Here is a 24,362-nt window from a genome sequence, read left to right on the forward strand (position 1 = left end):
GGGCCCACGGCACTGAGTCCGGAGTCCCCAGCCCTCCCTGTCCCTCGCCTGCTGGGCCTTCTGTGTGACTCGTGTGACCCGTGCGCCTCCCAGGCAGAGGCACTTTCCCCAACACGCTGTTGACCTCCATCCCATCGCGCCCCGGTGGATGTCACCTTGTCACTCCTTCCCACTCCAGCTGCCCTCTCTTTGCTCGGTCAGGGTTACCTTTCCTCAGAGCATCTGCCACTTCCTGACATTGTGTGTCCTTGGTGTCATCCATTGTCAGGGGCTCAGTCTGTTCCCAGCCCTTGGAGGTGCCAGCCTGGTTTGTTGAATGAATGTGCGAGGCCCCAAGCAGGCCTGTGGGTGCCCTTGAGGGCATAGCTGCCCCCAGGAGCAGCAATGGGGGGGAGACACCAGCTCGAGTGTGGCAGGGGGCAGGGGCTCGGCTGCTGGGTTCCCTCTTGGCACTCGAGGTGAGGGAGGCACGGTTTGGCATGAGAGTGAGAAGACAGGAGGCAGAGAGGACACTGCCACCCCCTGCCACACCTGTCCTGGGAGCACCCTGAGCTCCTGCCATCAGCTCCGGGTCTGTGCCCACGTCATCCCACAGTGACCGAATCCCAGCTGTCCACAGTGGCCACGGCGGTCAGTCGCTCAAGCAAGGCTGCCCTTCATGCCTTCCCGCTTTCCTGAGTCCTGGCCTTGACACTGCAGGTGGGGGCCGGAGCAGCCCAGAGCTCAGCCACGCAGAGTCGAGCTGCCACACGGCAGGTCTGCGAGGGTGGCCAAGAGGGTGTCCTGTGGTGGTCTATGGCCCTCGAGTGTAGGGACCAACCCTCCCTGGCCGTTTGCTAGCGAGACGGGATGTGTGCAGCTTTACCCTCACCGATTTGTCCCTGATCCATACTGACGAGGACTGAGGAGGGCCTGGAGGGGAACGCTTGGCCTCGGGTACTTAATGGAGTCTTAAGCACGACACTTCATCATAAACAAGAATCAGGCTCACAGATGCCCCCTGGGCTTTGGCTTTCCAGTAGGTGAGAGCATCCGAGGGCCCCACACCCACCTTCCTGTTTTCTCCTTCTCTTTTTGAGGTGCTGGGATTGAGCCTAGGAGAGATTCACCACTCAGCTGCGTCACCAACCCTTTTTATTGTATTTTATTTTGAGCCAGTGTCACTAAGTTGCCCGGGCTGGCCTCCAACTTGTAGTCCTCCTGCCTCAGCCTCCTGAGTCACTGAAATCAGTAGTACGGGCCACTTGCCAACTTTTTCATTCCTGATATGAATAGCTTCAAATTCTGTTTGGGTGACATTTTTTTTTTTGTAGCTGTAGATGGACGGCCTGCCTTTATTTGATTGGTTTATTTTTATGTGGTGCTGAGGGTTGAACCCAGGCCTCACGCGGGCAAGGCAAGTGCTCTGCCCCTGAGCGCCCGCCCCAGCCCTGGATGACAGTTTTTGTTTCTCTTTTTAAGAGACGTAAAGCATCATCGAATGCCTCTCAAGAGCAATGGCCGGTGAAGCCAGAATGGGGAGAAGGCGAAGTGGGCAGGTGTTCAAGGGCGCGCTGGTCGGGGCAGCCCACGCTGTGAGCAGAAAGGAGGGGCTCAGGAGAGGCGAGGGGCTGGCCCCTGAGCCTTTGAGTCATGTGCCAGACAACTCGTCTCTTGTCCTTCCCACCTGTCCAGCAGAGTTAGAACATTTTATTCCATTTTTTTCCAAAATTATCTTTTGCTCTGCTTTGGGAGCTGACTTAATATAGAGCTGGGAATGGAGACACCAAAAACCGAGCTGGAAAGAGCTGTTCCTGTCCTAGATGCCTGTCACCGTGGCTCCCTCGGGCCCTCTCACCCCACCCGGTGCTGGGGCTTGGCTGGAAAAGGAAGCCGTCTGCAGCCTTGGGGTGGTGGGAGGCTGGGACACCTTCGCGGTCTTGAGGCGCCTTTAAACTTAAACTTAAAACTTAAAAATAACATTTCCCTCTGAGCTTTTGATTTAAATTTCTAAGTCAGAGTTGATTTTAGTGTTTCTTCTCAGAATTAATTAGGACTGATTAGTTTAAAAACCTAAAGTATCTCCAGCATTTCTCTCTTTGGGTTTAGTTAGAATAACAAGTTTAACAAAAAGACGGTTTTGCTGCGTTTTGTCAGAGCCTTCTAAGTTTGGCTTTGGGGTTGAAACTTTCTTGGGGACAGGAATAGAATGTCCTTTTGTTGTCCCTGTTGGGTTGGACAGTGGGCTTTAGATGCAGAGGGAGACGGCAGAGGAACCCACATTTCTGATGCCGTCTTTGGCTGCTGCGGCTTCATTCTCCAGAGAGCCTGGCGCTCTGGATGAAGGGGGCCTTCTGGTCTCCATTTCCCATCTTGGGCTGGTCCTGGGATGCGTCTCACAGACCGATGGCCACTTGCAAGCCAGGATGGGGCTGGGGTGCGCTGGGTGTAGAGTACATGCCCAGCATGCGGGAGGGACACAGGTTCCATCCCCAGCACCCACACAAATAAGTAAAAGTGGTGACACCAGAAGACAGGAGGAGCTCCTTAGCCGGCCAAGTTCATGGTCACCCAGAGCAGAACTGCTTTTGAGATGCTCACAGCAGGGTTTTCCGGACTTACTCCTGGGGCCCACTTTGCGTTTCTTGGTGATCCTGCGTAGTTCAGGCATGACGTTGCATTTATGCTTCTGTGTGGCTCTAGGACCTTTTCTTATTCCAGGTCGCGTGCTTGCATGTTGACCTGGTAAGAAACAGTCACATGTATCAAAACTCATTTCTAGAAACACTTGATCATGGACAGATGACCACTCTGGTGGACTGGAGAAGCTGCGCATGACCATAAAGAAAGTCAGGATGAAGGCTGAACCGTGTGGCCTGGGCACAGGGGCTGGCACTCCCGTCAGAGGTGGGGCCATCTGCAAGCCACCGTGCTCGAGGACTGACATGAGTCTGCAGGCCCAAGTCGTCACACTTGGTGCCAGTCCCTCCCCAGACCCTCCCAACTCGCCTAGGCCAAGGGTCCCAGCAGCTTGTGGGGACAGGGCTGTGGCTGTCAGGGTCTGATCATGGGTAGATGCAGGAATTCCACAGCTGAGGAATGAAATGGGAGACCAGGGTCTCCTCCCAAGGACTGGGACTTGGTGACACCCACCTCCTTGCATCCAGGTGAAACCTGCCTTCTCTCCTGTACCTGTGGACAGAGGCTCCTGCGCCTGGCTCGGCCCACCTGCCCACTTCTGCTGGACCCTCCAGCCCCCCGGCCAGTCTCCCTCTTCCCCTGTGCCGCCCCCTCCCGCCGGCTCCTGTCTGTCTGCAGAACCCTCTGTGGACCTTGCCCTTCTGGCTGCTGCCCGGTCCTCCCTGTCCCTCAGGGTCTGTCCTCCTGGACTCCAGCTCTGCTCTGCTTGGCTCTCCTGACCCCTGCAGTCTCTGTGGCTGTGCCCATTCTGCTCTCTTGGAAGTGCTCTGTCCTGGTCATTGGTGACCTCAACTGCCCTGAATCCGGTGGCCCCTTCGCCCCGAGCCACTGCCCGCTCATACTTCTTTGGTTCCTCTTCCCAGGTGCCTTTGCAGGGTCCCCTCTTTTTTGGGATCTCTAAATGGTGGAGCCCAGAGCAGCCCTGGCCTCTCCTCTGGCCCCTCCTTTGGTGAACACAGAGAGTCTCAGATTATCAGTAGGTCACCTGTGCACTGGTGTCTCCAGTAGTGTCCTCTGTGCCTGGGGCTCCCACCCACCCTCCCCTCAGCCCCAGGCTTGCATTCCCGCCTGGGGGTGTCGGGCCTCCAAGTCCCCGGCCTCCTGCCCTGTCCTCTCCCCGTCCCTTCAGTCGCCAGAAACCCCGGAGGCCCTGACGCCTTCCTCTCGCTTCCCACATGCTAGCCATCCACAGACCCCAGGGCCACCCGCCTCGACCCTCAGTGCCGTCACCTGGCCGGGCCACCGTCTCGGGCCTAGGCCATCATGTCACCTCCCACCTGCCTCTGCTTTCCTTTTTCTTCTTCACTAGACCTCAGTCCAGCAGCCAGCGGCTCCTGGTTAAAATACAAGTCAAACCAGGCCCCCTCTGGTTCAAATGCCATGTCGCTTCCATTTCACCCCAAGCAAAAGCCAGAGCCTGTGTGACGGCTGCTGTCCCCTCCCCCTGGCCTTCTGGCTCACTCGGCTCTATTCACAAACCACGCTGGTCTGGCCACAGGGCCTTTGCATTGGCTGTTCCCTCCCGACGTCTGAATGGGTGCAGCCCTCATTTTCCTCATCTCTTTACTCCAGTGCACCTGCTCAGGGAGGCACTGGGCACCTAGGCCCCACAGTGCCCCTGTCTCTGCTTTGATTCTCCCCTGGGCATCTGTCACTATCTGACAGGCACACTCTACATTTTTCCATTTGCTTTCTGTCCCTGTAAGGCGCACACGCTAGAGTATATGCTCAAGGAGGAAGGGGGTGTTGTCTGTTTTGATTGCTGGGTGATGCCTGGTAGAATTCAGCTCTTTGATGCAGATCAGTGAATGACACAGCTAGGTTCCCTTATGAGTCATTCTGTTGGGTCGGAGGTTTGGGATCCTCACAGCTGTGAGGCGTCAAGAGCCTCCCTTCATCATGTCACCTCCCGCTGCCTCTGCTTTCCTGAGTCCAGGGTTGGGCTTAGAATCTAGCTGCATCTCCTGATCTGTGCCCAGCAGGCTGCCGAGGCTCTGGCTGCTTGGAGAGCTGCTGGTCCCTCCAGGCCTGGCGCTCTATGCCGTCACCACCCATGTCACCACTCAGCCTCGGGTTGACAGACCACAAGTCTGGCTGCAAATCCGTGGGCTCCTGAGCACAGGTTCAGATTCTAGCAGCCTGGAGCCCACCTTCCCCCTCCAGGAGACATGGCGGTTCCCTTCTGTTTACTCTAGAAGCAACTCCAGGATGGTATCTTAAGAAAACAAAGTTCTGTGCTTGGGCTGAGGCTCAGTGGTGGGAAGGAAGGAAGGAAGGAAGGAAGGAAGGAAGGAAGGAAGGAAGGAAGGAGAAGAAAGGAAGAAGGGAGGGAGGGAGGGAGGGAGGGGAACAAAGTTCCTGGGCACAGCCCTGTCCGTCTGTCTCCAAGGCCCAGCCCGAGCTGAGAGCGCGAGGGTGTGCTGAGCCCAGGTGTGTCAGCTGGGTTTCACTCACACGGCCAGCCCCGCGCTCCCTCTCCCCTCTGCGCCACAGCTGCCCTGGCTGCAAGGTGTCCCTGTGTTCCTCTCCCCTCCAGGGTCAAGAGTGCTCCTGCTAGGGACGTCCCTGACGCCTGTTTCCGGGGCTGTGCCCTGTGTGCCCCAACATCAGAGAGCGTTGCTGTGGCCCGGCTTCCCCTTAGCCGTCCCCTCTCCCTGCGGGGCAGGTCCCGGGCAGCAAAGCCACACAGGCCTGGCCCCGCGTGCGCTCCTGTCCGTCCGTGCGCGAGGCTGGGACGTTTCACTGGGCCGCACTGCGCTGGAGTTAAATTTTTTTTCCAGTGGCTTAATCCCCAGTTCCTTTTAGTTTGCCCAGAAAACACTTGTGCAGCTATAAACTATCCCACAAGGTTTGTTTGGTGATAAATACATTCTTCCTCTCAGAGAAAAAGGCACTTTCTCCTCCCAGGCCGAGGAAGGCTTGAAATCCTGCTGGCGGCCTCGGACCGCAGCGCGGTGAGAGCTGCTCCTCTTGGGTTTTGTTATTTCAGAACAAATATGGTAAACTGTTTTCCCCTCGGTTACTATAGAGAAGAGATTATTTGCCTTTCTCTTCAGGCTTCTGAAAATAATAGATTACATATTTGGGAGGGTTTTTTTTAGATCTGGTTAATGTGAGATAGAGGGGGTTGCTCTGGGGATGACATTGTTTGGTTTGGGAAGTATTCTCCCTGTTGCCCAGCAACGGGCGCTTGGAAACGGGAGTGGACTGCGTTGTCCCTGGCAACCGTTGTTTCTTAGCAAACAATGAGGGCCAGGCAAACAGCGCCAGGACTGAGGACTCCAGGTTTTAATTGAACATCTGCATATATTTTTCTCTGATTGAATCATGCTTGCGCTCGGTGGCCTCGACAGGTAGCCAGGGGTGCACTGGGGGTCTGCTTAGAAATGGCGGGTTGTCAGCCATCTCCCTGTGTAGATGAGGGGAGTTGGGACAGACTCCTGGCCGTTTGACTGCCCTGGACTGCTCTCGACTGGACACTTGCTGTAGTGTTAAGTGCCCTTTCTCTTTTGATCTAATTCCCATGCTTATAAAATCGTTACTTGGGCAGCCACCGCCACACCTCACCCATGACTCTGCAGTTCCCCAGTCTGCTCAGCGACGTCAGAAAAGCAGACTTGAGCCTGAAGTTCAATACGGGGCTGGCAGGTGATGGAGACCCCAGAACCTCCTGGTTCTGAGTGCTGGACACTCCTGTTCAGAGGTGGATCCTCTAAACCGCCCTTGGCGGTTCACTTACCAGGGGCAGGCGCGCATTCCCACTGGCAGGGGCCCTGCCCTGGGCACTGTGCGGCACAGGTCAGGTTATGATCAAACAGTCTCCCTTCCCCACCCCCTTGCTGGCAGCGGTCAGAGATAGTGACTGTTTACAAGGGCCAGTTGCTTAGGTAAACAGGCCTGAACTTCATTCAGGGCTGGTGATACATTTCTTTCCTTCTTCCCAGTGCCGCCCCCACCCCCACAGCTGGGCTATAAATTGAGAGCTGTTCGCCAGGGCGGGTTTTTCGTGGGCTCTGTCCTTCCGTGACCATCTCAAGTGCAGCCTGATAATGCAGCCACAACTGCAGGAGTGCCACCTGTGACAGACACAGCAGTCCCACCCAGGCTCCTGGTGCAGGGTGGGTCTTTTCTTTGCTGACAGCCAGAAGGCGCTTGCTACCCTTGGGGACAGCGGTTCAGCTCACGTCCTGGAACTATATAAAGGATCCAAACAAGTTCTCCAGCTTTCTCTTGCAGCTGATTTGTAGTGTGATGTCATTTGTGTCATATAACAAATTAAGGCAAGCTTGTGGGGGGAAACGAGTTGTTTGCCGTCAGCCCCGTTAGGTGCGATAATTAAGATCCAGTGACAGCAAGAGTTGCTGGCATCCAGGTGAATAGGTTCCGTCTCTCCTGAAGACTCCCTGAGAGATCCATCAGAATCCGGGCTTCGCCCTGTGGCCCATGGCAGTTGGGGTGCTCGTACAGGAGCGCCCTGTATTAAGATCAGTCCTTCCAAAAGAGTTATTCTTTGTCTTCCACAGAATTGCTCTGTACCCAGTTCCCAGTGCGAGCAAGTCATTTTTAAGAAAATGGAGCCTCGTTTAAACTTTTTCTTTTAAATTGATTCTTTTTTTTTTTCCAATTTCCCATGGAAACACTTCCTCCCGCATCAGTCAGGCTTTGCAGCTGGGCAAACACCAGCTTTGGGTGAGTTTCTTCATCTGTCGGAGGAGAGAGTGTGGTCAGGTGGTTTCTGAAGGCCCCTTCACTCTGTGGTTTCAGGTGGAAATTCTTCAGTGGGGCTCAGCGGCTTCTCCGCTGTTTTAATGCCGAGAGCAGTGACAGCCACAGGGAGGCAGGGGCCAGAATGGAGAGCCCAGGGCGAGGGCAGTGGGGTCTGGAAGCAGCCGTGCAATGAGGGAGAACACGGCCTCCCACCACCCCATGGCCAACCCTGCCCTGGAGATGGCTGTGGTGGACAGGAAGTGCCTCACAGGTTACAGACTCCTGTCACCTGGCAGGCATGCCACCCAGAGGTCCTGCTGCAGGTCACCTGTCACCTCTGACTGCTCCTTCTCCACCCTCAGCTCTGAACAACTTTGAAGGCAGGAGGGGCTAGTGAAGGCAGCCACCCAGGGGTCCACTGGCCTCCTGTGTGCCCACCTTCTGGACTGCCAGTGGCTGCCATTCAGACCCCTGCTTCTGGGCAGTGTGCAGAAAAGGAGAGAAAAGATGGTGACCAGGGTGCAAGCAAGAGGGAGAGAGGATCCAGCAGGGGCCGAGGCAGAGGACACACGCGACCCGAGCAGACTTCTGCAGAACCCCAGGGCAGGGTCCCCCGGGAGGCGGGCAGCCGAGCATCTCGAGCAGCCTTTCTCTGCAGAACCTAGCTCCAGTACCTGTGGGCACTGCTGGGGAGTGGGCAGGCGAGCTGAGAGCTACGGAGGGACTGGCCGCCAGACTCTGCTTTCTCAAGGAGGACAGTGTCGAGAAGCCACAAGTGGAAACAGCCATGTGCAGGGGACAGCTGCAGAAAGGAGCGTGGAAGATGCTCTAGACTGTGGTGCTCAGGGGGCGCTTCTGTCCCCCAGGGGACACTGGGCAGTGTCTGTCTGAACTGGGGAATTGCTCCAGGGTGCTACTCAGCACCCCGAGTGCCCAGGATTGACCCCCACAAGCAAGAATGGCCCAGCCCCCAAAGCCAAGCCTGAGGCCTGGAAGCCCTGTGTCCTGGGCCAGGGTGAGGGCAGGGGTTTGAGTCCCAGATCACCGTGATCACCATGCTACTTTGGTCCATTTTGACACTGCTGCGGGTCCTCCCCGTCTTTTGAACTGAGCGGAGTGGGCCGAATGTGCGAGTCTGACTGGGATCTGTGGGATCATTCATTCACAGGAATCTCAGTCAATTCACGATTCCTACAACAAGCTGAATTCTAGAAACTCCTAACGCCAACACTAACTCATGCTGTTATTCCGAGCTCTCTGCCAGGGTGGGGGACGAGGTCTGCAGGTGGTGCGGAAAGCCGAGGCTCCGGGGCTGGGAACACGTGTGTGCGATCTTCTGCTCGAGGAGTGACGAGGACAGGCCAGGAGCCGAAGGCCCAGTTCAAGGTGGGCTCTGCCACTTCCTGGCTATGGCCTTCGGTTGATGGCCAGCCTTTCTGAGCCTCCGACCAACCGTGTGCTGTTGTTGTCCCAGAGTGGGGACGGCCTGCGTGCTCCTCAGTTCCCTCAGTGCTGAGGCGGGGGAGCGGCAGGCCGTGGCCACCACGGCTGCTGCCGTCCTTCCCGCCTGCTTCTGTCTGTTTCTCCAGCCCCCGCTGGGTCCAGGCTGAGGACAGTCCCAGCAGAAGTGTCATCCACTTCCTCCTCTGTCCTCCTTGGGTGCAGACACCAGGCCCGTGCCACAGCCACAGCTGAGTGCTGGCGCTGGACTTGAACTTGAAGTGCACCCTCATCCTTCACCCTCCTGCCCCAGAGCCTGGCGCTGCCCTGGCACCTGCAGTGTTCCCATGGTGAAGGGGAAGACTGCCCTGCAGGACCCCCTCGCCGCTGGAGCAGAACCTGTGGAGGCTGGATCTCCGAGGGAAGCCCGCGCCCTCTGAAGGACTGGCTCTGGGAGGACCGTCGTCAGGTGGCCAGGCCCTGGGAACCCGGAGCCACGGTGTCCAGTGCCGGTCCTCCATCTCGGCAGGACCAGAGACCCTTTGACCCCCCGCACATCTGGGAGCCCACCTGGGGCGTCAGACTGAGCATCCTGCCGTTCGACGTCCCCCAGGAGCAGTAGGAACCCAGGTCCACGGCTGGTGTCTTGACCCCGGCGGTGAAGAGACGGGTGATGTTTGAATCACCCTGAAGGGAAGGGAATTGGCTCAACGGGGCTGAGGCTGGAAGCCACCAGGCCACCTAGAGGCAGCTGCGGCTGTCCAGGTGCAGAGGAGGAGGAAGAGACCCACTGGAATAGCAGCGAGAGCGGCAGGAGGGCTGCGCCTGGTGTCGGAGAACAGCAGGACCGAGTCACGGCTCCAGAGCCGGGTCCTTTTGGGATTTGTGTCCAGGTGGACAGTCTGGGAGCAGAGGGACAGGGGACGTGGCTGGGCCATTTGGGCAGTGTTGAGAGCCATGTGCAGTGAATCCCCACACTGAGGCAGTGGGGAGAGGGGACCCTAGGAGAGGCCATCGGAGAGGGGATGAGGCCAGACGGCAGCAAAGCCCAGACAGTTTCCAAACACGACAGAGCGCCCATCCCTAAAGCCGCCCCGCGGAGACCTCAGGTGAGCGCTGGCCGACGTCAGAACCACGGAGAGAAGAATGGGAGACGGAGGTGACACAGGCAGGGTCCCCAGACCTCTCAGAAGACGACTCTGGACTCAAGAAGGAAGACTCGCGTCCTGACAGGGTGGCAGCGGACGCTGTCCTGAGACATGTGATGTGAACTATCAGCTGGAAGAACAGAGCCCTGCAGGCGGCAGATGACTCCTGCGTTGAGCCCTCTGAGGGCTCTAGAACCTTCTGGAAGGGGGCCAGCACCCTTTCCTGTAAACATTTTAGGCTTTTGCAGTCCTCCGTCGCCACTCGTAATCTCCCCCTTGCAGCACGAACGTCACCATGGATGACACACCACTGAGGGTTGAAGATGCTGCCAAGAGCAGCGCAGAGGGGCACAGGGCAGAGGAGGAGGCTTAGCTGGCGCCCGGGGGGCGGCAGGGCTGGGGCGGGCGGGGGTCAGGGAGTGTGGAGGGGCGTGGGAAGGGCCGCTGGACGGGAAGGTCACCTGCCTGGAGGGAACTGCTGGCACGTAGCTCCCTCCGTCCCTGTTCTGTGGGAGTCACTGATTGGGCCACCGGGTGTGCTCACCTGCAGCTCAGGAGGGAAACTTCTGGAGTGAGAAAATGGCCAGTGTCCTAGGCGTGGTCTGGCCATTCCTCTCCAGTTAGCCTGGTGTTGGCGGCCCGTCTGGGGGTGGCGCACTTCTCCCTCCACTCTCAAGGACAGGTGCCCAGGGCCAGGCTCTAGCCTGTCTCTGGTTTCCCTCGGCCCCAGGGGGCGCAGTGCAGGCAGCCCCTCGCCCGGGAGCTTCTGCTTCCTGGAGACGGAGCTCTGTGCTGCCCACTTAGGACGACAGCGATGGAATGAGGAGTCTGCCAAACGAAGCACATTAAGATCCCAGACAAGGCGCAGACCTTGGTTTATGCGATTTTTGTACTAGTAGTTAAGTCGGTTTCTCTAAGAGGAAACGCATCAGGTGTTCCCCCACTGTGGTGGGGAGAGCCGGTCAGCACAGCCCCTCCCGAGCCCTGAAGATCAGACTGGGCGGCTCAGGCCTAGTGCTGTGCCTCCAGCCCCCTCCCCTGCCCGGCCCTCTGCAGCCAGTTACCACGCGGTGGTTCCGCTGCTGTGCTGGAGAAAGGAGGGAAACTTTGGCCACTGAGAAGAAAACAGGAGTAGAGCCCAGTTCTTAGCAAAAGAAAAAGGAATTTGAATTCTGAAGATGCTTTATTTCAAGTAAACTTGGAGCCAGGCCAGCGACAGCCCTTGAGAGGTCATTGCTGCAGAAAGTGGCTGCCGGTGCCTGCCGGGCACCCGGCTGGTGCAGGCAGGAGAGCCACAGCTTGCCGGGGGGTGCAGTACGCCCTGGAGTGGGGCAGGTCCCTGGGTCTCTCCCCTCTAATCGCCACACTGCTCTCTGGACGGCCTGCAGCAGTTTTGTGTCTGCCATATGAAACTGTCAGTCTTGCTCTCCTTGGCCTCTCTGCCACCTTATTTACCCCTTGCCCAGGCTCCTTGGACAGCCTGTGTCCATTCAGAGTGGCCTTTGAATCAATGAGGGACTGTTCTGCCCCCCCAGGGAGCCCTTGGCAGTGTCTGGGGACATTTGTGACTGTCACGACTGGGGAGGTCCTGGCCTGGAGTGGGTGGAGGCCAGGAGCTCTGGTCAGCACACTGCTGTGTCCAGGACACTGAATCCGCATGCTGACACCAGGAGCCCTGATTTGTCCCCTGGCACCAGACTGACGGGGTGCGCGGGGACAAGGTGGTTCTTCTCTCAGGAATGTGGAGGACTCACCTCTCCACACGTGAGCAGGCCCCATGCAGGCAAGGGCAGTGGAGGCAGAAGCTCAGACACGTGTCACTTGCTCCTGAGACCTGGCCTTCAGATTGGAGGGTGCCAAGAGAAGGAATGGATGTGACTTTTGTGGTCACTGTAGTAAAACTAGGAATGTGACGACGCTCTGGGGCAGGACCTGGGCTTTGAAGCAACCAGTCCTCCTGAGAGGGCTTGTTCCCTCTTGCTCACAGGGAAGAAGTCAATTGCTCCCTTGGGGCCAAGGGCCTCTTGTGCCATCCCGTGCTCCCAAGTAGGTACCAGGATGAGCTGATGGCCAAGTCCCCACAGCAAGGGAGCCGGCCCAGCAGGATGAAGGAGCGGGCGCTCCACTTGCTCTTCCCTGATCACCCCAACAATGACCCAGGGTTGTCAAAACACCATCCTGGCTGGCTGCGTGGGGCAGGTGATGGCTACGTTTGGTGCAGGGAGGAGCAGGAATAGAAAAGAGATTGCTTAAGGTCGCAGTGAGTCAGCGGCCAGGCAGGAACAGGGCCCAGAAATCGCTGGCAGCGTTTCTGCATTTCCTTTCCTGACATCGCTGGTTACTAAGTGACGGGAGTATTTTCCTGTAAACAGAAAGCTCTTCCCTTTGTGCCCGGGCAGATTCATTCATCGCAGCCACCATCTAGGGCTGCCTCAAGTGCGTCTCTCCTTTGCCCCTCACATGCCCTCAGGAAGCCACAGCAGATGTCCCCCCTGGTGCGTCTTACTCACCCGTGTCTCCAAAAGGTCCAACACCCGCATTTTGTGCACTTGGATGTTTATTCAAGGTCAAATGCGTATTTCACAGATTCCAAAGGCTGGTGCCCCCGCCCAGGAGGGGAAATCACACGGCTGACTCTGCGCTTTCCCACTTAATTTCTCGCCTGCCCTTATCTCTGACCAGATGGCATATTAAACGTGCTCAGCTTATAAACAGCACTCTGGGCATGTTCCCGAGCCACGAGGGGGCTTTGGGCCAACCAGCCTGTTAGCCAGACCCGAAAGGCAAGGTGGCAGGTTGTGCCCGCAGCCCCTCTCCTTTTTATTGGCTGTTCTGGGGCGCCTGGGACCCAGACTGAGGGGACGCAGGCGCAGACAACAGGCAGATTGTCCAGGCCTGCTGTGGGAAGAAAAGCAGGAGCGGACAAAGGAAGGAGTGTGACGGAGCAAGCACCAGAGGCCAGAGCCGATGTCCCCACCCATGCCCTGTGCAAGTTCAGGTCAGAGCCAACGCACCAGTTTCTGCTCCATCCAACCTGCTGCAGTCCTCCCACTCACCCCTCAACCCCTCAGGGAGGCCTGAGACCACAACAGTGCCAAATATTTATATATATATATATATATATATATGTATATGCTGTTTTTTTCCTGTACATACAATACCCTAAAGTTTAATTAATTTGTTAACTGTAGATCTAAGCAGGACAATTTACTGTAGATCTTAGCAACCCCATTTTCTCTTCTTTGTTAAGTCAAGAACTTTCACCTTTTTACCTAAAGGAAGGGCTTTGTGGCTTCTCTTTCTCATATGTGAATTATCAGCATCACTGCTCTAGTCCCTCGAGGCTATTATTAAATAAATTATGAGTCTTTTGAACACAAGCACTGTGACACTTGACAGTTGGTCTCATAACCAAGACAGCAACAAAATGACTAACGGGAAGGTAGTGTATACAGCATGGATACGCTAGGCAAAGGAATGACAAGTGGGGGATGCAGAGCGGGGAAGCACTTGTGCTGGGAAAAGCAGTACTGAAATGTTTTTTGCTTATCCTTTTGAGTGGGCAGCTGTGTGTTTAACTTTTTACACATCTATATGGTAATTTTACACATCTACAGAGCAAACACATTCTACAATGAGCCCCACATAGTCATCACCCTCTATGGCTGGCCACACTGGGCATTCTTATACCACCCGTGTACCCCCACCCTCCCCATCCTCTTCAGCCATCATATTTTCTTAGAATTTGCATACAGTGAGTGGCAGATCTTGGCTGGCTGGTCTTGGCAATGGATTCTGCGTAACCCGCATCATAAATACAGAGGAGTCATCCATCTCCCTAGAAAGCCCACCACCATGTACTTCTTCCCTTAGATTCATTTTGCCTGCTCCACTTTGTACCCTCTTTTGGACCCCGCTGCTGTCAATCAGCCTAACAATTTTGAAACTCGTCCCCGTGCTGTGGACGGGGTAGTTCATTCCTTTCTATTAATGAGTACTGTGCCCATCTTGTTCCTGTTATTGTTCTAGCAATTCTTTTTCTTTAGTAGTTGATTTGGGGACTAATATATGTCTCTGAGTTATCACACCCTACTATTCTCTCCCACTCTCCTGATGAGGAACTTCTGGGTTTTTCCTGCATTCTGGCTGTTTTGAATGGAGCTCTTATGCAGGTGTGTGTGCAGCCTTGGTGTGTGTTTGAGGACGTGACGTTTTCCTGGTTCTTGGATACATACCGGGGCAAGGAATTTGGGGGTGAAGCGTAGGCCTGACCTGTTAGGAAACGTGCAGACCTTGCCCAGCCGGGTGGTGTTGTGCACACCCCACAAGCGACTTGCGAGTGCTTCAGTTGTGGCAGGCACTCACGACAAGGGGACATACAGCCGGTTTTGTTTGCTGTAGCCATCTGGTGGGCCTTTGGTGGCACATCTTTGTGGTTTTAATTTGCCTTTCTCTAGTGACTAACGAGGTCAAGTGGTCTTGGGGTGCCTGTGCATCTTTGTGAAGTGCCCACCAAGTCTCTTGCCCATTCTCCCTCGTCAGTTGTCTTTTTATTGTTGAACATTTTGCAGATATTTTCTCCCAGACTGTGGCTTACCTATTCATGATCTTAATGGAGTATTTTAATGAGAAAAGTTTTTAAATTTTGATAAAACCTTTTTAGTTTCTTATCTGCTTATTGCTTTCTGTACCCTAGCTAAGAAAACTCTGCCCACAACCCTATTTTTTCCTCCCTTAGCAGTTTATGTGGAAGTCGCTGATTGAACATTTTTATGTCTAGTGGGAGGTAGGGGTTGAGGTCAATTCCTCACCCCAGAGAGGGAGACCCTGTTGACCTGGCACTAGACTTTTCTCTCTCTGTTTGATCTTTTTCAAAAATCAGCTGATGAAGAAAAGAGCCAAGGCTCTGTTAGAATGAAAAACTCAACGTACAAACTAAATATGGGTTCTATGGGCTGTATTCTGTGGGTTCTGATTTATTAATCTCTTGTTGATGCCTTTGCAGGTATGTTCTTGAGAGAGATTGTCTAAAAGCTTCCCCGTGTGAGTGGGACATCAGGGTGTGCTGACCTCGTTGAGTTGTGCAGCACTCCTCTGCTATGTCCTGGTGGAGTCGGTGTGAACCCCCTTTCAGTATTCAGCAGCACTCGTCAGTGGGTCCGCCAGCGCCTGAGCTGCCTTCGGGCAGGTTTTCAGTACAGACTCGACGTCTTCATCAGGGTGTGACGTTCACGCTTTCTGTTTCATCTTGTGTCAGTTTGGGGATGTGGTGTCTTTCTTTTAAAAAACCATTCGTTTGGTCTGAATTGTTGAACCTGTTGGCTATGCTCTTCAAAAAGTTCCTTGTTCCCCCTTGGACTTCTCTAGGCTTAGGAGCAGTGTGTCTCATTCTAGAGCTGAGACTGGACATGTGTGTGTTGTCTATTTTCTTCTTCAACACCCCTCCACCCACAAGACTCACATTTTTAGAGCACATTTAGGTTCACAGCAGATTTGACAGTAGGAGGCAGAGGTTTCTCTCCTACCCTCAGTGGTGGGTTAGGATAGGCGCCGTAGCCCTGGCCCAGGTGAGGCTCCCCTGTGGTGGCTGCCCGGGGCCCTCTGTGCCCACCTGCCCTCCCTCCCTCGGCCCTGACCACTGCTCCCACTCCCTGGCCCTGCTTCCGCCTCTTCCGGATGCGGTGGAGTCACACAGTGGGGCCTTTGCAGGTTGGCTTCTTTCTTAGGAATGTTGTTCGCTTTCTTCCACGTCTCTCTCTCCATGGCTCGAGGGTCACTTCTCTCTTGAAAAAATTTTGTTTTTTCATTTCCTCCATCATTTACAAAGTTTTAAGTCATTAATTCTGTTCTGTACTATTTTTTCTCTTTTTTTCTATGTGATTCAAGTTTAATTTGACTGTCTTTTTACGGCTTCTTGAAGGGTTCCTGTGCCCTTTTTATAATATAAGAGTTTGGAGCTGAACATTTCCCTCTGAGAGCTGCTTTAGATGCACCCCACAAATTCTCTTCTGGTGCCGGGGATTTGGGGGTTGAGCCGGAGGGCACTTTGCCCCTGAGCTACATCCCCAGCCCTTTTTTATTTTGCATTTTGAGACAGGGTCTCACTAAGTAGTCCAGGCTGGTCTTGAACTTGTGATCCTCCTGCCTCAGGCCCCTGAGTCTCTGGGATCGCAGATGTGCACCTCCAAGCCCAAGCACAAATTTTGATAAATGGTGTTTTGTTATCATTCAGTTCAAATTTTTCTAATTTCCCTTGTGGCTTATTGGTCACCTAGGCTAATAGAACATTCAAATGTTTCAAACGCTTGTCATTTTCCTGCCACCTTGCTGATGTCCTCCTCCACTGCAGTCGAGCGCACTGTCCTCTGTGTGATTCCACTCTTGTGAAATGTGCCGAGACCTGCCACCCAGGGTCGCTGTCCTCTGTCCAGTGGTTTCTGCTTGTGGAAGCTCACTCACTAGGGGTGCAGCTCCCTCGAGTTCTTGGACTTACTTTAGCACCCATCTCACTCCTTGTCTGCTCTCCATATCGTCTTGAATATCTTGGGTTCGATTTTAATTGACCCCTTTTACTGTTTCCCTTGAGAATAGGTTACATTTTCCTATTTCTTCTCATAGGCCATGATTATTGTTATTTATTTATCTATTTATTTTTGGTGCTGTGGGTCGAACCTAGGAGTGCTCTGCCACTGAGCTACACTCCAGCCATTTTATTTTTAGATTAAATTAGATGGGCCTCACTAATTTGCCCAGGCGGGCCTCAAAATTGTGATCCTCCTGCCTCAGCCTCCCGTGTCACTGGAGTCACAGGTGTGTTCTTAATTTTCCAGGATCCCAGGCATCCTGGCTGGTATGCTGGGAACTCTGGATTCTGCCAAGTTCCCAAGGGCCACTCCCTGCCTTCCAGGTGCTCACGTGCTCTCGTGGGGGCAGCAGCCAAGTCTGCACTTGGTTTTCGCCCTTGAGCTGTGGGCGTCTCCCCAGGTCTCTGATTAGTTAGTGGGTCAATGATTTGGGTGGACTTGGTGGCAGACTGTGGCTCTCTCTCAGGATTCCCCAACCCCAGCTCGCTGCCTGCCTCCTGTGGTCACCAGGCCGCCGCCTTCTGCCACCCCCACATGTGTGCACTGGGGTGTGCCCCTGGTGAAAGCCACTGTCTCACCCCTGACCGTGGACAGTGAGCGGGCACCTGGGTTAGCTGAGGGGACGATGGAGCGTGGAGGCTCCTGTGACGCTGTGACTGGCCGTCCAGAGGGCCTGGCTCACCTCCTCTGCCCGGTTCAGCTGAGATCTGGACAGCGGAGCGATCGTTTTCTCCTGCAGGGCAGGGCCCTGGGCCGGGGCCGGCCCTGTGCACGGCAGGTTCTGGTCCTGTCCTTTCCTCCCGCCACCGCTGCCGTCATCTCCCGGCCTCAGATGGGAGAGAGCTGGCAGAGGGCAGAAGCCGGTGTGAATGTTTAGCGAAATGCAAACTCGAGACCCCGCTGACAGCTTCCCAGCAACCCCAGGTCAGGTCTGCGGAGGGGAGAGGAGACCGCGGGAGGCCAGGCGCGGGGGTCCTGCCGGCCAGCCTCTGCCCGCCCCAGCCGACAGCGCGTGGCTCTGGGGCCATCTAGTGGCCAGGACGGAGTCAAGCCCCACTGAACAGAAAGATGCCCCACGCCCCGCCTGGGGTCCCCCGCGGCTCCCCACTGCACCCAAGGCATTAGGGCAGGTGCCGGAGGTCGGGGAACAGCCCCCGCAGGACGAAGCAGCAGCCCCTGGTCTCCTTAGCAAAGCTCTTTAATCGGTTACCAGTTTTGCTTCACATTGAAAAGAAGTACAGCTTTTAAAAAGTTTTTAAATCTTCACTTATTCTTAGAGGTGGGACCCTTTGGGGTCTAGGAAACTTTCTGGTCCAGTTGCGGCCACTGTAGGACCAGGACAAGTGTGTGCCTGGTCACAAAGCCACCTCTCCTTTAAGTCTGAGGACCTAGGTGCTTCTCAAGGTGTAAAGCAGCCGATTGTCTGTTTAAAGGGAGACGGACTGGGAGAGCGCTTGCCCAGCATTTGTGCAGCCCTGGGTTCCACCCAGCACTGCCAAAAAGAAAGACAAGACCGTTTGGCCTAGGCTGTCATGGGATGAATCTGTGTGATCTTCTCCTTTGTTCTGATTTTAACACTTCTTTTAATTTAGTTTCTTTGTGTGTAGTGGGAATAGAACCTAGGGGTGCTTTACCCCTGAGCTGCTCCCCAGCCTTTTTTTTTTTTTAAATTTAGAGACAACTGTTGCTAGAGTTCACAGGCTGTCCTTGAACTTGTGATCCTCCTGCCTCAGCCTCCCAAATGGCTGATATGACAGGCGTGGCCACTGTATATCCAGCCTTGTATACAATCTTTAAACTTCCCATTTGAAAGATATATGCATCTGCCAGCTCAGAAACAGACCTGTGTGCTCGCCTCTGGGCTGAGAGCAGAACTCAGTTTGTACTTTCGGCTGAAATTCCTGAGGATTTACGCCCAGCCCAGGATAGAGTGTGCCATTTCTCTGGTCCCTCGTGGATCCGCTACTCAGCCCTGGGCCAGTGGTGCTCAAGGGGATGATTCTGCCTCGCGGACAGCCCTGGGCAAGGTCTGGAGATTGGGGTTGCCGTGGCTGCTGGGGCACCCCTGGCAGGTGGGTGGAGGCCACGGCACGAGGCCCTGTGTAAGGGTGCAGCCCCGGATGCCAGTGGAGTCCCAGTGGGAGAGCTGCGGGCAGGGGCTTGGCGCACAGCAGCTGCCACACAGCAAGCGCCCGTCAAGAGCGTTTGCTCTGCTGGGGATTAAGGAGCAGCCGCCTTGGCCTGGGGGCAGTTCAGCCTGGCCAGACGCGGAGAGAAGCGTGGTCCTGCAGGAGGGGACTGGGAGCCCGCTGTGGTTAGTATCTGGAGGGGTGCCCTCTCCTCCCTCTCTCCTTGATTGGCATGATTTACACCCGTCCCCCTCCCGCTTGCCTGCGGGTGCCACCAGGCTGCCTACTCCAGCTTTGCCGCCTTGACTTCTGCTTGCTGCTCTGGAATGTGGACGCTGCCCTCGCGCTGCGCGGGCGTCCTGCCCACTCACTGTCTCTCCGCCTTCCAGAACTGAGCATGCAGAATTCCGAGGGTGGATCCGATTCACCTGCATCCGTGGCTCTGCGTCCAGCGGCAGCGGCAGCCCAGCCTGTGCCAGCATCCCCTCAGGTAACAGTGCCCTGCCATTGGGGCCATTCTGGTACAAACCAGGGGCCACTGCGTGGACGCATGCCCCGTGGTTTTGAAAAACACTTGAATTAACAAGAAGAAAAAAGAAAAGTGTGTGTGTGGTGCTAGGGACTGAACTTGGGGTGCTCCACCACTGAGCTACACGCCTAGCCCTTTTTATTTTGAGACAGAGTCTCATGCAGTCGCCGAGGCTGGCCTCCAACTTGCTATCCTCCTGCCTCCGTCTTCCGCGTAGCTGAGATTGCAGGGCTGCACCACTGTGCCCAACAGAGAGAGAGAACTGTATTTTTGTAAATAGACTTCCTAGCCCCAAGACCACTACTGCAGAACAGGCACCCCATGTGACATGACCTGGCCTTTGCCCTTGCCATACAGGTCCTGACAAGGACAGCGGTAATAGACACTGAGTAAGAAGCACCCCCACTCTGATTCGAACCAGTCTTGTACCTTTCAATGGACGCTTTCTCGTACCTTGGAAATGACTCTTACACAGAAAGACTTTGTGCCTAAGGCAAAAAGTAAGTTAGGATTCTTAGGATTTGGTTCGAGCACTAGGAGGTAAATATGTGGTTTAAAATTGACACAGGGAGGCTCTCAGGGTCAGGCGCGGCCTCAGGGTGTCTCCCGCAGCCTGAAAGGCAGGAAGCCCCCGTGGGCCAAGGGGCCTAGACCACAGGGAACAGACTGGAAGCTTGTGGACGTGCACAGAGGCCCTTGGTGGCCTCAGGACCACCCACAATGGACGACTTCGCAGGAGCATGGCAAGAAGAGTGATTAAGGGGAGAGAAGCACAGTCCAGCAGAAAGGGCCAGGCGTACGCGGGAACAGCTCGTCCAGTTAGAATGGACTGTCAGATGCGCTCAGCCAAGCAGGGAAGGCCTTCGGAGCCCTCTCGGGGTACAGAGGGGCCTGAGCAGAAGCCGCCATCCTGCAAGTTGAACCTAATTGACTCGTTTTCCTGCACCCTTGAACCAGCCCCCAGAAGGGTCAGCAGCCCCCCGCCCCTTGTTGCCTCGGCCCTGTGGCCAAGCCCCCTCTCCCAGGCACCCCTCTCCTGGGTGGACTCCGCCCTGAACATCGCATCCTCGTGGGCCAAGGGGCTGCCTGGGGCTCCTCTTCTTGCCCCACGTGCATCTGGCAGCACTCTCCCCTGCCCTCCTGCCTCTGCCCGGCGGCCCTGCTCTGGGGGACATAGGCTACTTGTGTCTGCTGAGGACCCTCCTGTCCTCACAGCGCACAGCCTGCCTTCAGGTCACCGTGCCTCAGGTGAGCGCGACAGTGCACTCCTTGGGCTTCCTGACCATCGCTGTCCACCCCAGGCCTGGCAGGTACCGGGCGGCCGAGGCCTGGGCTTCACCCCTTATTTCAATCTTGTTTAATTTCTCTGTAAATGGCCACGCCGCAGCCCAGCTCGCCACTGCCACGTCCGACAGCTCAGCGTTGGTGTGCAAACGAAAACCGTGATGCTCTTTCTCTTTTGTTTGAGATGGGGTCTCACTGTGTTGCCCAGGCTGACCCCAAATTCCTGGGCTCAAGTCTCCGGTCTCAGCCTCCCAAGACACTGGGATCACACTGTGCGCTAGCACGCTTAGCTTAACACTTAACATCAGTCAGTTTCTCATCTAAGGTGAAATTTACAAAATATAAAATTAACCATTTTAAAGTGAAAGATTCCGTAGTTTTTAGTGTATTCACAGCATTGTACAACCATCACCTCTGTCTAGTTCTAGAACGTTCCATGAGCCCCCATTAATAGTAACTTCCCTTCCTCTTTCCTCAGCCCCCGGCACCCCCGAGTCCGAATCCTGTCTCTGAACTCCTGTTCTGGACATTTTCTGTCAATGGAGTCACAAGCTTTGTGCCTGTTAGTGTCCGATGCTCACTGAGCATGAGGTCCTCAGGTCCAACCGCACAGCAGCTGTGTCACCTCACTGAGAGACGGTGCAGCGTGTGGGGGCCACCTTCAGTTGACCCCTCACCTGTGGGCAGCTGAGCCATGGGTATTGTTTGGTCTCTAGTTGTGACCACAGAGGCCAGCCAGGTCCTGAGAGCTGCAGTCCACAGGGCCAGCACACTGGTGTCCTCGGTAGGGCCTGGCTCATCCTGTAGTGACGTCCTTGAACACTAGAGGACAGTGCATCCTTGCTCATCACCACCCCGTAGTGTTATGAGGCCTTCCTCGCAGTGACACTCAGTGCCCACGTGGGAAGACACCAGAACCCTGGTTCTAGCGGACACTGAGTACTGTCCTCTCGGCCCTTCATTTCTCACGGGGAGGCTGCATAGTGGAGTCGGGAAGTGGGGCCCACATGGTGGAGACAGGCAGCGGGGGACCCACGTGGTGGGAAACCCACACACAAGTCCTGGCTCTAGAATTCAGTGTGCAGAGGCGCGGGTGTGACCAGACCACTCACGTGTGCAGTGGGGACGGGCCCAGTGTGGCCTGCACAGCCACAGAGGCAGAGAAGCACTCGCCCCGGGCTGGGGAGTGGACGCTGTCAGGGCTCCTTCCTCACCCAGCGGTCCCCTCGGTCCCCTCGGTGTGAGGAGAGCCAGTGGCTCCTTGCTGTGGAGCCAAGCTGCGGGGCGGGTGGAGGTGCCTGTGCTTCTGTGTGTGCCTGTGCGTGGCCGCGTGTTCATGCTCGTGTACGTCGTTGGCGTTGCAGCTGCACACGTTCCGGCCGTGGGTCCTGCCGTCCTCGCAGTCAGGCCTTCGAGTGGGGTGAAGCGGGGCGGGGGCTCTCGGTGGGGGCTCTCGTGGAGTCATGCGGAGCTGGCGCGACTCACTGTGCTCTCTCCCTCCCTCCCTTCCAGAGGGTGCTGGTCCAGGCTGCAGGCTCTGCTCCCAAAGGGACCCCGATGCAGCCCATCTCCCTCCCCAGAGTGCAGCAAGTGCCACAGCAGGTAAGGACAGCCTGGCCCTCCCTGACCTAGAGGGCGAGCGCTCTGAGGGGCAGGCTGTTCTGGGGCGGCTGCTCCTTTCTATCTGTCCTCTTCCGGAAGCTCTGTAAGAAAATTATAAAATGCTTTTGCTGCAGATGGCGCTGCATCAAGCCAAGAAAGGTCGTGGGTTTGGGTTCATTTGTAAATTCAGCAAGTGTTTGGGAGCTGGGGACACCCGGCGCCTGTTAGTGGAGCCCACCCCCAGCACGTGCTGCTGCCCAGGCAGGGGAAGAGGCGACGCTCTGCCTGGCTGCACGCCTCAGAAGGGAGCTCGCCGACCCTGGCTGAGCTCGGGGCGGTCAGCGGACGACAGGAAAGCCACCTCTTTGGGTCCTGTGGGCCTGAGGTTTCCGGCACGACCACTCAACCCTGTCATTGTAGCCATGGCAGAAACCGCCATAGACCATGTGTAGGAAAGGGGCATGGCTGAGTGGGAATAAAGCTTCGTTGACAGTGGGGCGCAGTGGCACACCTGTAACCCATCACTCGGGAGGCTGAGGCGGGAGGATGGCAAGCTCAAGATCAGCCTCAGCAATTTAGCAAGGCCCTAAACAACTTAGCAAGACCCAGTCTCAAACAAAAAATAAAAAGGGATGAGGATGTGCTCAATGGGTAAGCTCCTCTGGTTTTGATCCCCAGTACCTGCCCCCAACCCCTAAAAATCTTCATTTACAAAAATACCAATAGGCCAGACCTGCCCTCAGACCGGAGTTCCTGCACCGACCAGCAGCCAGTGGAAGGTGCCTGTCAGTCCTGGGTCTCCAGAGCTGGAGAGGGCCCAGGGCAGAGGCTCCTGGCAGGCTCGGTGGGACCCAGGGCCTCAGCAAAGTCTCTGCCCTTGGTTTCCCTCTGACGGGCCGCCCTCGGGCCTTGAGGGAGGAGACACAAAGACCAGTGTGTGACTCTAGAAGCTTCCCCCGCCCCAGCTGTCTGTGGGCAAGGAGGGCTTCCTGATGACACTTGTGCATTTCACCTGGTCCCCAGGCTTCTGCCCCCTCCCCAGGGGTACCACGCAGCATGTGTTGGCCCTGGAGCTTGTTCCCTAAGTAAACACCAGCTGGGGCGTCAGCGCCCCCCGTAGCTGCTCCCAGAAACCAGGCACAGCTCTGTGGAGCCATAGCAGCTGTCGGCTGCGGGACCCAGGTCCTGGAAGTCCGTCTCTCCGTCTCTCCGTCTCTCTGAGCACAGTGTCACGGCTGGCGAGGGCTGCGGAGGCGCTCGCGTTCCCGCAAAGGCTGCGCCCTGGAAAAGACGGCAAGGAAGCGCCCCGTAACCCAAGCACGTGTTGTTTCAGGTCCAGCCCGTGCAGCACGTGTACCCCGCGCAGGTGCAGTACGTGGAAGGGGGAGACGTCGTCTATGCCAACGGAGCCATGTGCGTACCTTCTCCTGGACCCCGGCGGCCTGCTGCCCGCCCCCTCCCGCCTGCATGTGTGTGAACAGACTTGTCCACATCAAGCCCAGCGTCCAGACATCGCAGTACCCCAGTCCAGTGGAGGTTTCAGCAACCACAGACCTTTTATTAGGGGGGAGGTACCGGGGATTGAACTCAGGGGCACTCGACCACTAAGCCACATCCCCAGCCCTATTTTGTATTTTCTTTAGAGACAGGGTCTCCCTGAGTTGCTTAGCGCCTCGCTGTTACTGAGGCTGGCTTTGAACTCATGATCCTCCTGCTCCAGCCTCCCGAGCCTCTGGGATTGTAGGCGTGGCCACCACACTGAGCCAACCCCAGACCTTTGTGCTTTTAACTTCTAGAAACATCTGTCTCCAAAAACAAAAACAACTCCAACTTCTAAGTTTAAGATTGGGACTTCTAGAGTTTTCTGCTCTGTGTGATGCTGGGGACAGAAAATCACACATCCCCTATGAGCTCGTGGGCTGGAGAGAGAAGGCCTTCGGCTTGCTTGTGTGTCTGGATGTCCCTTCATCCTGCGGGGATGGTGCTGAGGGCTCAGCTGTGGCTTCAGGGCTGTGATTGATGGAGACGTGGTTTCCCAAGCACCACAGCAAAGGCCCAAATCACACAGAGACATGGTGACTGTGCAAAGTTGGCAGAGTTGAAACAAGTTCCGTGGGCTGTACCCAGTTCATGTCCCTGGTTTCAGCATTGTGCTGTAGTTATGCAGGATGTCACCTTGGGACACTATGCCTCCAGGAGGCCAGAGGGCCCTTGCCACTGACCTTTACCCACCAATAAGCAAACACGACCACTGGCCACC

At 55.9% G+C, this 24,362-nt stretch overlaps 1 protein-coding gene across 3 annotated transcripts in view; it reads left to right on the forward strand.

Moving 5' to 3' along the window:
• Positions 1-24,362, forward strand: part of Rfx2 (regulatory factor X2) — an 83,148-nt gene that overhangs the window by 26,546 nt on the left and 32,240 nt on the right. For 2 of the 3 annotated variants that reach the window (XM_046443939.2, XM_046443940.2), the window contains exons 2-4: positions 19,077-19,177; positions 22,013-22,102; positions 23,436-23,515. In XM_046443939.2, coding sequence (XP_046299895.1) covers positions 19,085-19,177; positions 22,013-22,102; positions 23,436-23,515 — 263 coding nt within the window. In that variant the 5' untranslated portion in view covers positions 19,077-19,084. Of the gene's footprint in view, positions 1-19,076; positions 19,178-22,012; positions 22,103-23,435; positions 23,639-24,362 lie in introns of those variants that run through there. The other variant, XM_046443941.2, reaches the window with a different exon arrangement.

Source organism: Marmota monax, unplaced genomic scaffold (assembly GCF_021218885.2).
Source record: "Marmota monax isolate L192 unplaced genomic scaffold, Marmota_monax_Labrador192_F-V1.1 WCK01_AAM20220418_F8-fsc00102, whole genome shotgun sequence".
NCBI lineage: Eukaryota > Metazoa > Chordata > Mammalia > Rodentia > Sciuridae > Marmota > Marmota monax.